This window comes from Coffea arabica, chromosome 5c (genome assembly GCF_036785885.1).
Source record: "Coffea arabica cultivar ET-39 chromosome 5c, Coffea Arabica ET-39 HiFi, whole genome shotgun sequence".
NCBI classification, from domain to species: Eukaryota; Viridiplantae; Streptophyta; class Magnoliopsida; order Gentianales; family Rubiaceae; genus Coffea; species Coffea arabica.
In genome coordinates, this window is record NC_092319.1 from 6,700,147 (window position 1) to 6,716,477 (window position 16,331).

Sequence of the window (16,331 nt, forward strand, 5' to 3'; positions counted from 1 at the left end):
TGTTGTATATTTAATAGCCATATGGCTGTTCAGTAAGCCACAAGTTCACAAGTGAATCCATGGTCTGAATTTATGGTTCTCCATGTGTAATTGAGTGTCAAACTGGTATTAGAAAAAAAATTCAATGATGTTGTCTTTGACCTAATGCCAATATTTTTATTCTAAAATATAATGTTAGCATAGTAAAATATTGGTTTAAATCATTTGCTTCATACATACTCTAGGGAAAACAAGAATCATGCAGTTTCTTAATCTGGAATGAAACACACAATTTTTGTCATACGAGACCAAGTGCTCGTTGCTTGCCAAAAATCGTATGCCCCAACTTCTACATGAATTATTAAAGTAATACTAGTAAATTTCTTAAATCCACGTTCAACTGCTAACGTTGTAACTTGTTTTAAGGGATAAATCCAGAGCCCAAACCTGACGCCAAAATTCTGAGTTATACTAGGAAATTGGAACTCGAAATGAGGTACCAAAATTTAGAATCAACAATACAACGTTCCCTATACACGTGATTCTCGGCTTGCATAAAAAAATTATCCAATTTCAGTACTATATAAAGTATATATTTTGGCAGACTCACACGACCACCATTTCTAGTTTTCTAGCATTGCAAGCTAGCAGGTGCTAGGTTTACCTACCTTATTTTCTGTACCAATTAGTCAATCTTAAATCTTTCAGGGCAAATATGGTTACCGTCGAGGAAATTAGGAGGGCTCAACGGGCCGAAGGACCGGCGACGATCTTGGCTATTGGAACCGCTACACCACCAAATTTTGTTGAGCAAAGCACTTATCCGGATTACTATTTCCGCATCACTAAGAGTGAGCATATGACTGAGCTTAAAGAAAAGTTTAAGCGCATTTGTAAGCATAAATCCTTATTCTTTTTCTCTTGAATCTGTTTGATTTCTCATACTTCTATTTCTTTTTTTTCCTTTTTCTTTTTTAAGAAAATCTTGCAAAATAGTTGGTTTTTAAGCGGAAATTTTGCACGTAAAACTTGGCCTAGAACTAGAACTTGGTGTCTTCCTACATGCTTCACAGTGTAAGAATGCTTAAAATACGTGGCCTTGAATACTTTACTCAAACCATCAAATGATATTGGTTTCGTGTTGAAACTCTCGAAAGAAAGGTAAATCTTTTTTCCTATTGTAACACAACTTTTCCTACTATTTAAGACAAACTATTCTAGTTTTTTCTTGGCAGTAAGACTGAGGTTTTTCTCAATGATTGAGAAACATATGCATATTGTAAGCTTAATAGTAGTTTAGACATTTTGAGGATCCATCAGTTTAGTTGTATGAGGTGTTTGAAGCGTTTGTTTAATTAAGAAAAATGAATGACAATGAAGTTTGGTGAAATGTGTGTGTTAGTGTGTTTGGGTATGTGAGGAAGAAGAGGGAAGTATGAGAAAAATGAGACGTGTTTTGCATTTAAACATGTTGACTTGAATATGCGGGGGTAATACGTGGGTATGAGGTCGCATATATAGACAAACTTGAAAACAAGCATAAAACACGGGCTGGGTCACGTTGTGACCTGGACCTCAAAAGTTGCCGGCTTTTGAGGTTTCTTCTGGGATTAGATTTATAATTCTAGCTTCCGTCAAAAAAGAAAATGTCATTCTTAGGAATAGGTCGCAAGAGGCAAATTCCTGCAAGGGTAGTTATACTGGGTTTCGTAGGGGGTCATCACTTCTTAGTAGCAGCGGGTCTACTGGCTTGCCCTTGTGGGGTTGCCATCCCACATCGGTTCTTGGGGGGGTTTGGGGTTGGGTTTATAAGTCCTTGGAAGGACCTCAAAAGTTGTCGGCTTTTGAGGTTTCTTTTGGGATTAGATTTATAATTCTAGCTTCCGTCAAAAAAGGTCACGTTTTGACCTACATTTTGCCCAGATTGCAAGAAGATACACTAAAATGCGGTCTGAAAATGACGGTAAGGCCGTGTTTTTGGTCCCCATTTTCAATTTTCTACAACTTTATGCAGAAAATCTGCACTTTGTCAACTTTCATGGGCAAAACCCTCATTTTCGAATATGCAATCTAGATCACTCTATTGCTAAAATAATCAATTCACTTATATTTAAAATAATCTAAACATGCATTCTGAGCCACTATAACACATCAAAAACATAATTATTCAAATTGAGAGATTGAGTTCTTTGATCTTCCTTAGCCTCATTGATCTCAAAAAGTGACTTTGCCTTCTTTCTCAAGCACAAATATAACAAACATACTTTAAAATAAATAACAAACATAAAAACACTCTTAAATGGAATAAAGTAACGCAAAACATTGGGTTGCCTCCTAATTAGCACTTCTTTATAGTCAATAGGTTGACTATTTCACCTCATTTTTCAAGAAGGTTTTATTAATGACTAATCCATCATTTAAGTTATGGTGAATCCACGAAAGGTGATTCAATAGCAAAGGTCACATAATCAAATAATATTAGAGATAGAAGAAACTTACCTATCTCAAGTGTTTCAAGGAACGTTGGCATATCCTTCTTGGGTGATAATATCCTTAGAACTTACTTCTCTAAAATACCTCTCAAGAGGGATTGAATGTGAATCATTCATGCTCATCTCTTGAGGTTCAACATTAGTTTCAAAGACATATTTATGTAAAATGGACAATTCCTCATTGAAACACAAATTAGATTCATTATTTTGATTAAAATGCAATCCACTTTCACATACAACTTTTCCACTATTCATAGTAGGGTCGATTTGCATGTGATTAGAAGAAATAATTTCACACAAATAACAGAATTGGTTTTCAATTCTACCTATGTGAGAAGCTAATTCATCTAATCTATCCTCAAGCATATCAAAGCAGTCGAAAGTCACATGAGCTAGCCTTTTAATTGCTAATTCCCAAAACTTTCAATAGCTAACTCTCAAGATGGCTTTGATTCAAAGTGGACAAATTCATATTGATAATCATAAAAATATGGAGAATCATTATATCCACATTGATTATTCCAATTACAAGCATAAGAATTACCCAATTAGAACTCTATTGATCAAAATAAGGATTGAAATGCTCAAATTCGTCAAAATAATCCATATTTTGTGCTTGCATATATGTATGAGTAACATGATAACCTTCACACAAATCACAACTCATATGATTAGAATTGAAAGGATTAACATTCCTCTTGCATTCAAACATATTTGTAATGGTGTCCAATTGAATTTTTAATGTTATAAAATCAAGTTTAACCTTTAAACTCCTTAAACCCTCTTCAAAAGACATACCTTCAGACCTCTTTTGATCTATAGTTGTAGTTTTGAAACTTGTAGTCTAATGCCCAACTTTCTTCTTTCAAACTTTTATCCACTTTTGTTTACTATCCTCCTTATAACCTAAAAATACTTTCAAACAATTTCAAAAGCAATATTAGTTAAGAAGAATAGCTTAAAAGGCCCAAACAAAAACAAGATATTAAACATAAAATAAAAGACTCAACAAGAACATAACAAACAAGACACTTGATACGATGAAAATAAGAAAAGCAAATAAAAATGTCTAAACTAATAAAGTTGTTCTTAGCCCGATATTAAACCAAATCTTTCCTAACAACAGGGCCAAAAACTTGACGAGATTCTACCCTGTACTAAATTTTAATAAAACCTAAATACCCCATTTTCTATGAGTATACAGATCGTTTATCGAATACAGGGTATTAGGTGTCGATCTCCCAGGGAAAATTGTCAATTACTAATGGTTTTCGAATTCCTTTATTATTAGACTACCGCAAATGCAAAAGATTAAATCTACACTGCAAACATAAAATAAAAGTAATAATAAAAATAATAAAAATCTCCTTAAGCTATGAAATTTCTCAATACTCTTGCAAGTGAAATTACCAATTAAGTTAATGTTATTATCTTAGCTAGTTATGGTGTAAATACCTAATATGTGTGAAATCTACTCTCGTAATGAATCAACTATACTTGTAATTAAGTCATACCTACTCTTGTGGTTATAAAAATTAATTACAAGTTTATTTCTTCTATGAAATTACATGGAACAAACCATTAAAGTCATGAAAGTACACCTCTACTCTTGTGAGTATACTCCCTAGATTTAGCACCTTCTTGAACTAGTGTCAAATCTCAATTTTCATTGTAAGCTTAACACCTTAAGATTATCACATTTAATAGCCAGCTAATCATGATTAGATAAGCAAAAGTGCTAAATAATTTGTTCAAAATAATATAATCAAATAACCAAGTCAATATCACTAACAAAATATAGAAAGTTTATCTATAATTCTAGGCATAAACTTTAGCAAAACATGAAGAGAATGAAAGAAGAGACCATACTTGTATTATAGCTAAATATAAATTCAAATACAAAAGAGAAAGTGATAAGAGAGAAGTCACCCTTGTCACATAAGTTCCAACTCTCCATCTTGCTCCTTAATTCTTCATCCAAATCTAACTACACGTACAAGATGGATAAACTACACTAACTATGTTATACTAATGAACTAAAAAAAACTAGTGAATATTATATTTTGGTAATGTCTCTAGCCTTCCAAAGTAGTGAAAATATGTGTTCAAACCCCCTATTTATAGATGAATTCAATCTCCAAATGAATTGTTAAATTTCATGTAAAATACTTCTTGAGATTCCCAAAATATTCTTCTACAAGTCTCTATACTCTTCGTTATAGTTACAGTCAAAATTCTTGCAGGAATTGAGTTGTAAAAAGTTGTGAAAAAAATAGATCAAGTGGCTATGCAAGTTGCACAACTTTCTTGAGAATGCGCAAGGTCAATATGCAGTTGTAAGGTCACGTATTTCACCTGCGTATTGCCTCCCCTATAAGTTTGCACTTTTCTAATTAGTCTTCAACTGTGCTCTACTTTTGCACTAATTCAGCTGATATTTTCTCAATGATGAAGGCTGGATTAGCTCTTGTACACAACATGAAAGTTGCAGTCCTTTGAGTTAGATTTTCAATGTATCAAGAATCATTTAATTTGGAGCTCTGTAGGTTTTAAAATGACCAAAATATTTCTAACTAGTCAAAACTCTATTTCAACTTTTGACAACAAAAATGACTGACTGTATTTCAACTTTTTGATAAAGAAAACTATGTACTAAATTTTGATGTCTTCATAAGAAATGTAGATTTATGTCTTAACTTCAAAATGGCTTCAGAATAACCTCAATTCAATACTTTTAGCTCAAAATATAGTCTAAATATCAAAAAGTGTCAAAGCTGTCAAACATTTCTTTTTTAATACTTGATTGCTTTTCATACTATGATACTTTTATACTTCATGTTCACTTTAAATCATTAGTAATCATTCAAATATCTTCTCAATTCACTCCATATGATAAAAAATTCACTCCATAAGTGATAAAAAAATGCACTCTTTCTCACTTAAACAACAAAATGCATACTTTACTGTTAATTAGTTATAAAAATGACTAGAACACATCAAAACTAAATAATAAAGAACACTTAAAACACACAAAATATACACTTATCAGGGACCACATGAAGAAAACAAGAAAGAAGCAATGCATTTGAAATTTTTCACAGCTCGCATACTTATTCTTGTAGGCATCTGGAATTCATTGGACGTCGTCTCCTTATTTTAGTCATTTTCCTTTATTAATTTTGTTTCTTTTTCTTGTTGGTTTAGAACTTCTCTATTATAAATATAGACGTGGTAGGACTTTGTTATTTAAACTTTTGCCAATTATTATCAAAAATTTTTTTTGGTTTTTTCTATCATTTTCTCACAAGTTCCTTAAGGTTCTTGTGAATTATTCGAGATTTGATCGTGAATCTTTCTCTTTGTTATTCGAGAATCGTGTGTGAAATAATTCCTTAAACATGCTTCCGCGTCGATTGATCTAAACAGAAATTCTCATTTTCATGCTTTTGGCTTATTCCACAAGCCTCAAGTTGCATGATAAAAGAAACATGTTTGGGTCAGGTCTGCCGAGTGTGTGCTTGCTATTGTACCATATCCACGCAGAAATGACTAAAATATGTGAAGCTATATTTGAAATTGTAATATAGAGATTTGCATGTTATTTTGTTGTATAAAACTTTTATGTTTGCATATTTCGGCCGCTAAATTATGTTGCTGATTGAGACGCATGATATGTGGAATTTCACATTTAAGAATTAAAGGTCAGAATTTGCTTCCCTTTTGGTCAAAGTTTTCGTGTCAGGATGTGGTGATTTCTTGATTCGGTCAATTGCAGAAGCATAGAATAGACAAATTTGTAAGTGCACTTTCTTGATGGAAATAAGACATAGCGCCGACTAGATGAAACCCAATTTTCCTATATCATCACTCTCATTTTACATTTTAAATTTCAATTTTCAATATTTTGTACCTTAATCTCTCATGTTTGCTCCACTTAAATCTGATCAGTAACAATGTTAGCAAAATTAATGGAATAGAGGATCATGCAAAATAATAACATTGTTCTGAAAGTAGTCAAAAGAACATTATCATTGAATTACAAGATCCTGGATTCCATTAGTTTTGCTAATGATGGTATCAATTGGATTTAAACGAGACAAATATGAGACGTTAGAGTGCAAAATGTCATAAATTAAACTTTAAGATGCAAAGTGAGAATAGAGTATAAGTTGGAGAGTGCAAACTAGAAGTATTCCAATTTTTTTAAAATGTTTACTATTTATCGTAGGTGAGAAGACCATGATTAGGAAGCGGTACATGTACCTGACTGAGGAAATTCTGAGGCAAAATCCCAATATTTGTACTTTTATGGAACCCTCACTGGATGCAAGGCAAGACATGATGGTTGATGAAGTACCAAGACTGGGCAAAGTAGCTGCCCAAAAAGCTATAGAGGAATGGGGTCAGTCCAAGTCCACGATCACCCATCTTGTCTGCTGTACCCTAAGTGGCGTGGACATGCCTGGAGCAGACTATCAGCTGGCCAAGCTACTGGGCCTCCGGCCATCGGTGAAACGGTACATGATGTACCAACAAGGTTGTCATGCTGGAGGGACGGTTCTCCGGCTAGCCAAGGATTTGGCCGAGAACAACAAAGGTGCCCGTATCCTTATCGTCTGCTCGGAACTCACAGCAATTTCGTTCAGGGGTCCGAGTGATAAGCATTTTGATAGTCTTGTTGGTCAGGCCCTGTTCGGAGATGGGGCAGCCGCGGTCATAATTGGTGCTGACCCGGTTCCTGGAGTTGAGCAGCCCTTGTTTCAGTTGGTCTCAGCATCCCAAACTTTTCTCCCTGATAGCCCCAATGCTATTGGTGGCCATTTTCGTGAGGCTGGGCTTACATTCTTTCTTCTCAAAGATGTCCCAGAATTAATCTCAGAGAACGTTGAAAAGATCTTGGAAGAAGCATTTGAGCCTCTTGGCATTTCTGATTGGAACTCAATTTTCTGGGCTGCGCATCCTGGTGGGCGTGCAATTTTGGACAAAGTTGAAGAGAAATTGGCTTTAAATCCCAAAAAATTACGTGTTAGTAGGTATGTGCTAAGTGAGTACGGAAATATGTCAAGCGCTAGTGTCTTCTTTACTCTTGATGAGATGAGAAAATCTGCAGTCAAGGATGGATTCAACACCACAGGGGATGGTTTAGAATGGGGTGTGCTCTTTGGATTTGGACCTGGACTCACTATTGAGACTGTGGTCCTTCACAGCGTCACAATTTAAAAACATCATGCTTGATTTGTTCAATATGTTTTAATATTTGTATTATCAATGACCAAAACAAAACTTGTACTATGTATTTGGATTTCGTTTGTAGCTCTGAATACCAAGTATCTATTACTTGGGTTGGATGACCTTCAAAGGCTTAAAGAAGGTAATGTTATAGTCAAGAAAATAAGGGTTGGATGGCCTTCATGGCCTTCATATCATATTTTATGCATTTGTTTCTGTTTGTAACTGTCATTGTTTCGATATTTTAACGGGGTTGGATGGCCTTCATATCATATTTTATGCATTTGTTTCTGTTTGTTGTTGAGCCGCAATTGTTGACGCCCACAATGGTGGAATTTGGTGGCAAAATTTCCTCGTCCCACGTCGGCTGAAGTAGAAGGAAAGCCTCCCAAATACAACTATAAATAGGGAGCTCATACCAAGGAATTGATTGCACCACTCAAGAGAGTTATATAGGCTATTAGTTTCTTGAGTCATCTAACCTATTTAGTCAAATATTTTAGGTTCTTTTGTATTATATTTAGGAATATTTCCTAAATCTTTTATAAATACCTTTTGGCTTAGGAACCACTTTCCTACGGCTTTTGTATTTCTTCTTCATAGTAGAAATATTGCTCCTCCTCTATCCGTGGACGTAGGTCAATTTGACCGAACTACGTAAATCCTCTGTGTCTTTTATTTGCTTTATTATTTGTCTGTATTGAGTTGCCACAACCCTTTTATATGGTCGATTTTACCGCCTAATTATTATATGGCTGGTGTCTACCGCCTACTCTTTATATGGTCGGTTATACTACCTAATTTGTGCTAACTTTAGTTTGTTTATTCCTGGGCCGGTCCTAACAAACTGGTATCAGATCTAGTTGTTATATTTTGCAAGACAGGTTCATCTCGTGGGACCCGTTCATCTGGTGGGCGTCTACCCTGTGGGGCCCACTCATCCTGTGAGGTCTGTTTACCCGTGGGGCTCGCTCACCTTGTGGGGCCCGATTATCTCGTGGGGCCCACTCACCCTATGGGGTCCACTCACGAGACTTGCATATTTGTTTCGTCAATTTTTTGAGGCAAACTTCAGGTTAAAGATTTTGTGGCAACAATGACGATAACAAAGACGGTTGTCGAGAAATTCGACAGAAATGTCAACTTCGGCATGTGGCAGCTCAAGATAGAGGCCATTCTTTGTGAGGACTCGTAAAATTCTTATTTTAAACCCCAATTTTGGCTCAATTAATTATTTATTTGGATATTTGTCCCGAATATTATTTTTCAACCTTATTAGACCTAAATATATGGAATTATAGCTTTATTATATTTTTAAAATGACTTATATCAAAAATTAATTTTTTTTGGAGGCTCGTTTAGTGAAAAAGTGAAAACGCGTTTGGAAATTTTAACCGATTGAGAGTACAATAAGTTTGAAAAATTGTAGACTTGTATAATGGTCCTAAAATAGGTAATTTTATGTTTAAGTGCTCAAATGATAGTTATTAGTAATATCGTGATAAGAAATTCTTGGAGGTTTCGCTTTATCGCGCTTGAATTGAAAATACGCGTTTTCAAGCGCGCGATTAATTGAAGGACTTTACACCATTATTTTGGGACAATTAAAAATGAATACTACTTATATGAATATAAGTATATTGGAGGTTTAGTGCACTAGCGAAATAAATTCGAGAGGAATCGAACACGAAATGCGCGCGTACGCGCACTATTGGAGAGTTGACTTTTGCCTCATTTTACACCACACATTTAAGCTTCCTTGAGAAGCTGTATTAGCAGCAAAAACTCCTTCTTTCAGCTTCATTTCCAGCGTGCAACTTACAAGGAAGAACACCCAAGAGTTCTTCAATTTTTATCACCAAAATCTCACTCAAATCTCCTCTAATTCACTTCAAATTTTACACACACATAGCTTAGCACTTGGAGATCACATTAAGCTACAAAGGAGAGCTGCAATCCATGGTTTTCTTGGACAAGGAGAGGGCTGAAATTCTGCCTTTGATTCATCACACAAGTAGGTGATGATCAACCTCTCAATTCTTGGCTTATGGAAGTAATATAGCATTTATAAACCCTTGCATGCTTATGGGTAGCTTGTCTATGATGGAAATTTAGTTGTGTGGGCTCTATGAACTCCCACTTTGGTTGATGGACTGATTTGGTGTTAATGATGATAATTATGTTGGTTTAGTGCTTAAATTAGTGGTATAATGTTGGGTTATTGTTAGAAACTCCAAGATGGTACAATGGCCAAAAGTGACTATTTTACCCCTGCCTTGTCCGACCACTTTTGTGCAAAATTTTGAAGTTCTAATGGCTTGTTTATGTTGTTTACATGTTATATTGGTTATATTAAAAGTTTCATTGAAAAATAACATGATTTGATCACCCAAATGTCGGAAATTCGAAAGATTGAAAATCTGGAATTTGAATCCCGTCACTGCCCAGGCAGTCTTCTTGTTTCGGCCATAACTTGTTGCTCCGATGTCGAAATTGAGTGCCGTTTGCGGCATTGGAAACTAAACATTCCTAGCTTTCCGTTGGTAACTAGACTTTTTTGATAAATTTTGTGTTGATTCAATTTTTTGAAAATGTGGAACACAAGATGAAATTTATGCATATGATTCTTTTATTTTTTTTAAATTTTAATTATAAGAGGGACAAGTAACGGGTAGCCTATGATTTGATCCTTTTTAAGAGAATGCCCCACCACCAAGGATACCTGCTTATATGCAAGCATATCCACCAATTCCCTTGAGTTTTAAGAACAAATGCTATGGAGTTTTTAGAACGTTGGAGTAATATGACTTTAACTTTCATTTTCTATATTGTTTATTAAGGCAATACTATCTCTAATATTTCATTTATTCAAAATTGAATACTTCATTACTTTGAAAATAATTAAGTTTCTCATAAGAAGAATGTGGGAAATGGAGTCAATACCAATTTCTGGTTTGATTATTGGCATCCTATTGGTCCTCTATATATATAAACACTTCTTTGGAAATCTATTGACTAGTTTTGGACCGACAATTGTTGATTGCATTGCAAAGTGTGTTTCAAGTGTATCCTTGAGATGGCCTCAAGCTCGAAGGATGACACATGAAGTTAGATGATTGACGGCAGCTACCCCTATGTCCTTCATATCATTGATAAATTCAGAAGAGCAACTGGTTTGGACTGCAAATGCATTTGGAAATTTCTCTGTTAAATCAGCCATGCAAGTTATGAGAAACAAGGGGCAGTCAATGCAATGGCATAGGTTGGTCTGGGGAAAGAATCATGTCCCTTGTTTTGTCTTTATCCTTTGGTTGTTATGTAAAAAGAGGCCATCCATAATGGATAGAGTTAAGAAGTGGGGTGTTCCTATGACAGCAAAAAGATGTGTGTATTGTTAAGAGGTGGAGTAAAATATTGAGCACCTATTTTTTGGTTGTGATGTCATATTTACTATGTGGCAGAAAATGCAAAAGTTATGCTTGATAGTAAGAGGGAGGCGCTCATTGGATGAAGAATTAAATTGGCTATTCCATCACTAGAAGTCCAAAAAATTTGCTTCTTGTTTTAAAATACTAGCCTTTGCTGTGTTTGTATACTAGGTGTAAAGGGTGAGAAATGATGCAATAGTCAACCATGTCCTTGTGACTGAAGTAAAAGTGCTAGATGGCATAGTTTTAGATATGTAACATGTTGTCCCATCTTGGGCTAACTTTCCAAGGAATCAGGCGAATTGGAGTCTTCTATTGAATGGAACATTCCTCTTAGTTGTTTGGTTTGAGATTTAGGCTATTTGTATATAGACGGGGAAATGTATATGTGTCAAGCTGAGGTTTGATCCTTTGTATACATTCTCTCTTCTCTAATCTGAATAAAAGTTATCTCAAATTTGCTAAAAAAAAAATAAATACCATTATGTGCATGTGCAAAACACATGCTTCATTACCAGTTTAATGTGAAATTTTCAAGTCTTGCAAATACAACTCATGGCTTGGTGGAAAAATTATGGCTACATAGGACACAATATCTAGTGAATCTAGTTTTGTTCATATGTTTAGGCATGTTTTTTGCAATTCCTTTTTTATTTAATAGTATCATGTTACTAAATAAATTCAAATATGAGAATTTATAAGTTCTGAATACATCTATTTTTAACTCCTCTATTTCACAAGCTTCATTCTGTGGCCATGGTCACAAGAATAATGAATCTTTTAAATCTTGGGTAGGAAACTAGCTTTTTGAAGACAGTTCCTTGCAATATAAATACACATACACGCAAATACAAACACACACATATATAGATATACATACATATCCTTCAAAGACTATGAGTGCATAGGAGCATTTTAAATGATCATTTCATGGCTATTGAGAACGAATTAAATTAGATGGTTCTATTTCTCAATCTTTTTGACTTGCTTTGCTCCTATGAAACCAATATTGAAATGATTGAAAAAATCAGCATTCACAACCACTGATGAAGGATTCCTCAAAAATTTAAGTATTAGTAATCCTTTTTGGAAACTTAGAAATTGAATGGATTCGATCTTATACATATGCGAGAAAGGTATTCAAAAAAGAAAGAAGATGAATTCTTTCTTTTATCACTTGAGAGTCGTGTGAGATTAAAGTCTCATGCACAGTTTTGAATGAGCGAACAAAATGATAAATCCTCTTTTTTATTATGACTCTCTCACTCTCGTTGTTGCTTTTCTTTCTATTACTTCAAGAGTAGCTGTTTCAGTTTCAACTACTCGAATTTTTTATATTCCTTTTTATTTCTCATCAAACAAATGGCAACTTCTTCTAGAAATCCAAAATATTCTTAGCATGATATTGGAAAATCTCATTGCAATTACTCAAATAAGCATGAAATGTATGCTTGCATATTCGTCCATAGATCATATCAGAAATGCAATTATTGAAATAATTATTGGAGACTCAAATGATGGATATGTAAGCATGATAACTCCTTTGTTTGTCTATATTTCCATGAATTTAGGAACTTTTACTTGCATTGTATTTTTGGTCTATATACCAGAATGGATAACATTCTAGATTATGAAGGATTGTACACTAAAGATCCTTTTTTGGCTCTTTCTTTAGTCCTATGTCTCTTATCCCTAGGAGGCCTTCCTCAACTAGCAAGTTTTTTTGGGAAAACTCTATTTATTTTGGTGTGGATAGCAAGCAGGCCTATATTTCTTGGTTTTAATAAGACTCCTTACAAGTATTGTTTCTATCTACTATTATCTAAAAAATAATCAAGTTATTAATGACTGGACGAAACCAATAAATAACCCCTCATGTGTGAAATTATATAACACCTCCTTTAAATCAAACAATTCCATTGAATTGAGTATGATTGTATGTGTAATAGCATATGCTATACGAGGAATATCAATGAACCCAATTTTTGCAATTACTTGGGATAGCATTTTTTAGCTTCTGGGGTCTGATTCTTAATTCAAGATCCCTCTTACTAACTAGAATCAAAGAATTAGTAAACCTATTCTGCTCAAAATGCGAATGGGCTAGAGTTATGAACTTATAATTGGATGATTGAGTCGATTCCATGATTATAAGTTGATTCCAAACCGGACCAAACCAGAATAGGATCCTATACATTCTCATTATCAGAAGAGGTCATTCGAGTTTATTTAAATAGATACTATATTTACATATGGATCCCTACATATAATAGTTTTTCATTCCATACACTTGTTTTCACTACAATGTGCAAGAGTGAGTACCTATGTTATAATTTGTTAAGCATCATAAGATTAAGAAAGTAAAATATACTATTAATATCGGTAAAAAAAATGAGAAAGTATAATGATTTTAAAATGCATAAATAGAATCAAATACACTAATTTGTTTAAGTGGAGAAATGTAAAAGCACCCAAATGATTGTTTAATCACATAATCATGAGTCAGTAGGAATTTTCACAAAATTTATTGAGGAAACATTGACAAAATATTGAATCAGTTTCATCATTGCAATTGTAATGGTTAAAAAGAAAATCAAACCAGGTTTTGCAGTACTTTTATGAGGACTTGAAAATTCACCTATATTTTCCTTATAATTCTCTTTTATTTTGAATAAGTTAATTTATAATTGCTTTACTACTAATTTACTCCCTCATTAGTTGTAATAAACAATAAAAGTTACTTTTATAGTTAGAGTAAATTAGGATTTTTGTGCACTTTGGTCGTGTGATCACTCGGTGAGATATGTGTACTAAATTTGATGGATAATGGTGAGTATTAGGTAAGAGGAAGTGTGTAATTAGAAGTGCTTAATAATAAGTTAGTGAATAATAAGTTAAAACAAAAGTACAAGGGAGTTAAGGGAAATAAGCTTGAACCGACGTGCGCCGTTTGTTACCGGTTGAGTACACCGCTTGACTAATATTTTCTTACCTTAATCTCCTTGATTTTATTACATTTAATTCTCCCTAACTTAACCCTTAAAGCAGCCGAAATTTTTTACTAAAGAAAAGGTGAGAAAAGAAAAAAAAAAAAAAAAGAAACTTGATTGCCAAGTGTTAGCAATCAAAGAGATGTTTGACCAAGACATTTCCTTTCTTCTTATCTTTCCTTTTGGCTAAGTTTTCTTCCATTTTTTCTTCATGTCATCCGAACCATTGGAGAGAAAAACAAGAGAGTAGAACTTCCAACTTCGTCTTGATTTTGCCTTGTTTGAATTGAAATCACAAAAACTAAACCGATTAAACTAGCACTAAGGGAGTTAGGAGGCTTGGAGTGGAGAGTTTCTTTGAAGAAATAGCTTGGTTCTTCACTTCTCCAGAGGTTTTAAAGGTATAAGTTCAACAACTTCTTTTCTTCTTCTTATTCTTGCAAAATATGGTGTAGATGACTTGAATCTTGAAATATTATGGATGATACTCTAGATTTGGTGTAGATTAGTAAAATTTCAGCTAGGGTTGTGCAATTTTCAGCCTTGATTTATGTTGTCTAACTATAATACGTTGATTTTGACCTTGGTTTTGGACTTGTGAGGTGATTAGTAGCCTAATTGTGACTTTTTAGCTTTAAAAGAGGAAATTCCAGCTTTCTTAAGAATTTTCCAGCTTTGGTATTGGATGATTATTTGCTAGAAATGAGTTGCAATTTGGATGGGTTTTAACCTAGATTAAGAACTATCTTTATATTCTTACTTGTAGTGATTGAGTTGGGCTGATTTGAGAACAAAGTGAAACCTTGAAATGGCTGGAAAATTAGGTAAAAACAAAGGAAATGCTGCCCGTTTTTCCGCTCGTGGGATAAGTGAGCGAAAGCAGAAATAGGGATGTGACTTGTGAGCGATTTGGGACTTAGTTATGTAGGATACTTAAGTGACCTTGTGGGTGACTTATGAACGAAAATTTTGCCCAAAAGTGTATATTTCTCAAAGACAAAGTAATGACCACTTTAAATGCGATTTTCTCGTTTCTTATACCAAGTTGCGAATTTACAAGTTTTAATCGGCTTCTTTATCGAAACCAAAAGAGCGAGCATGAATTTTCTAGGGTTTGATAAGTAAAATGAATACTACTAAAATGAGTTTCATTTACTTAATTTTCTTTAAGCGAAACTCCCATATTTTGAAACCCTGGTTGACTGCAACGGTATTTTATCGCACATTTGGACTACAGTCAGGGAGTTGAACCTGAGCTTGGTTTTGGAAAGTAATAACTCATTAGTGAGTGTTTCCAAATGCATGTTTGAACTTATTACTTGAATGAATTGCTTGGTTAACGTGATTGGACGGTACTTAACTTGTTTGATAGGGCAAGGGTGTACTTTATCGCACTTATCCTAATATGACTTATTGCTGTGCATTGATTACAAATGGTTTGATATATATATATATATATATATATATATATATATATATATATATATATATGTGCATGACTTGAATTCTATCTGGAATCCTAACCCTATTGGTTAGTCAGTCGAATCGAGCCAGTAAGGATTTGGTCGAGGAGACTGGTGAACCATAGGTACTGTTTATTGTTTATCGTTTACTGTTTATTGTGTAATCCTTTGGATATGGTCTACTGGATTCGGTATACTCGAGTATTACCATCACTATTAATTTGGAGTTCGGGCCCAGTAGAGGGTTGATTGGTAGATGGAGTTTGGAGTTAAGTGGTGATCTACTGAACTGGTTATTCTACTTGAAAGTTGACGGAGTGTCAACTACTACTTAGTGAAGCTACGGCGGAGTTAACTTGCAAAGGCTACTGTATCCTTTTACCTGAAATTGTTGGATATCTAATGATTTGTTATTTGAAGTGTTATTGCTTATTTTTATGAACTCTTATACTCGCTACTTTGATATTCCAAGTTTTTACAATGGATAATTTGCTACTTGGGTCTGTATGAAGTTTTGGAATCTCACTGAGTTTTGGCTTACTCTATTAGTTTTGTTTTCCTTATAGGGGGTACGGACGTGGGCGTGAGACTGGTACAGGCTAGCGTCGTCTAGTTTTTTACTCTTGTGAATTATACTCACGCTAGTGCTTGATTACAGTTGGAAGTCATTTGGATCTTAAATCTTTTGTTGTATTTTGGGAATGTATGAATATTTGAGATAGACTTGAGTATAAATGTACATTCTAAGTT

The 16,331-nt window shown here is 34.2% G+C and overlaps 1 protein-coding gene and 1 long non-coding RNA gene across 3 annotated transcripts; both read left to right on the plus strand.

Moving 5' to 3' along the window:
- Nucleotides 1-547: 547 nt before the first annotated feature.
- On the plus strand, nt 548-7,897 carry LOC113691030 (chalcone synthase 2-like). 2 transcript variants are annotated; one of them, XM_072050511.1, is made up of 2 exons: nt 548-830; nt 6,700-7,897. In XM_072050511.1, exons 1-2 carry the CDS (start codon nt 695-697, stop codon nt 7,689-7,691), a joined length of 1,128 nt encoding a protein of 375 aa, XP_071906612.1. In that variant the 5' UTR covers nt 548-694; the 3' UTR covers nt 7,692-7,897. The 2 variants fall into 2 exon arrangements, with proteins under 2 accessions (XP_071906612.1, XP_027065002.1); XM_027209201.2 differs by having other exon boundaries at nt 579-872.
- A 1,626-nt stretch (nt 7,898-9,523) lies between these two features.
- Nucleotides 9,524-16,331, plus strand: LOC140007423 (uncharacterized). Its single transcript, XR_011814732.1, has 2 exons — nt 9,524-9,718; nt 16,148-16,331. It is a non-coding gene; the product is annotated as an uncharacterized lncRNA (long non-coding RNA).

Excerpts from the sequence above, each read along its gene's own strand:
- LOC113691030 (XM_027209201.2), top strand. The coding sequence starts at position 695 with ATGGTTACCGTCGAGGAAATTAGGAGGGCTCAACGGGCCGAAGGACCG. Across the intron at positions 873-6,699 it reads AGAAAAGTTTAAGCGCATTT|GTGAGAAGACCATGATTAGG; the intron begins GTAAGCATAAAT and ends TATTTATCGTAG.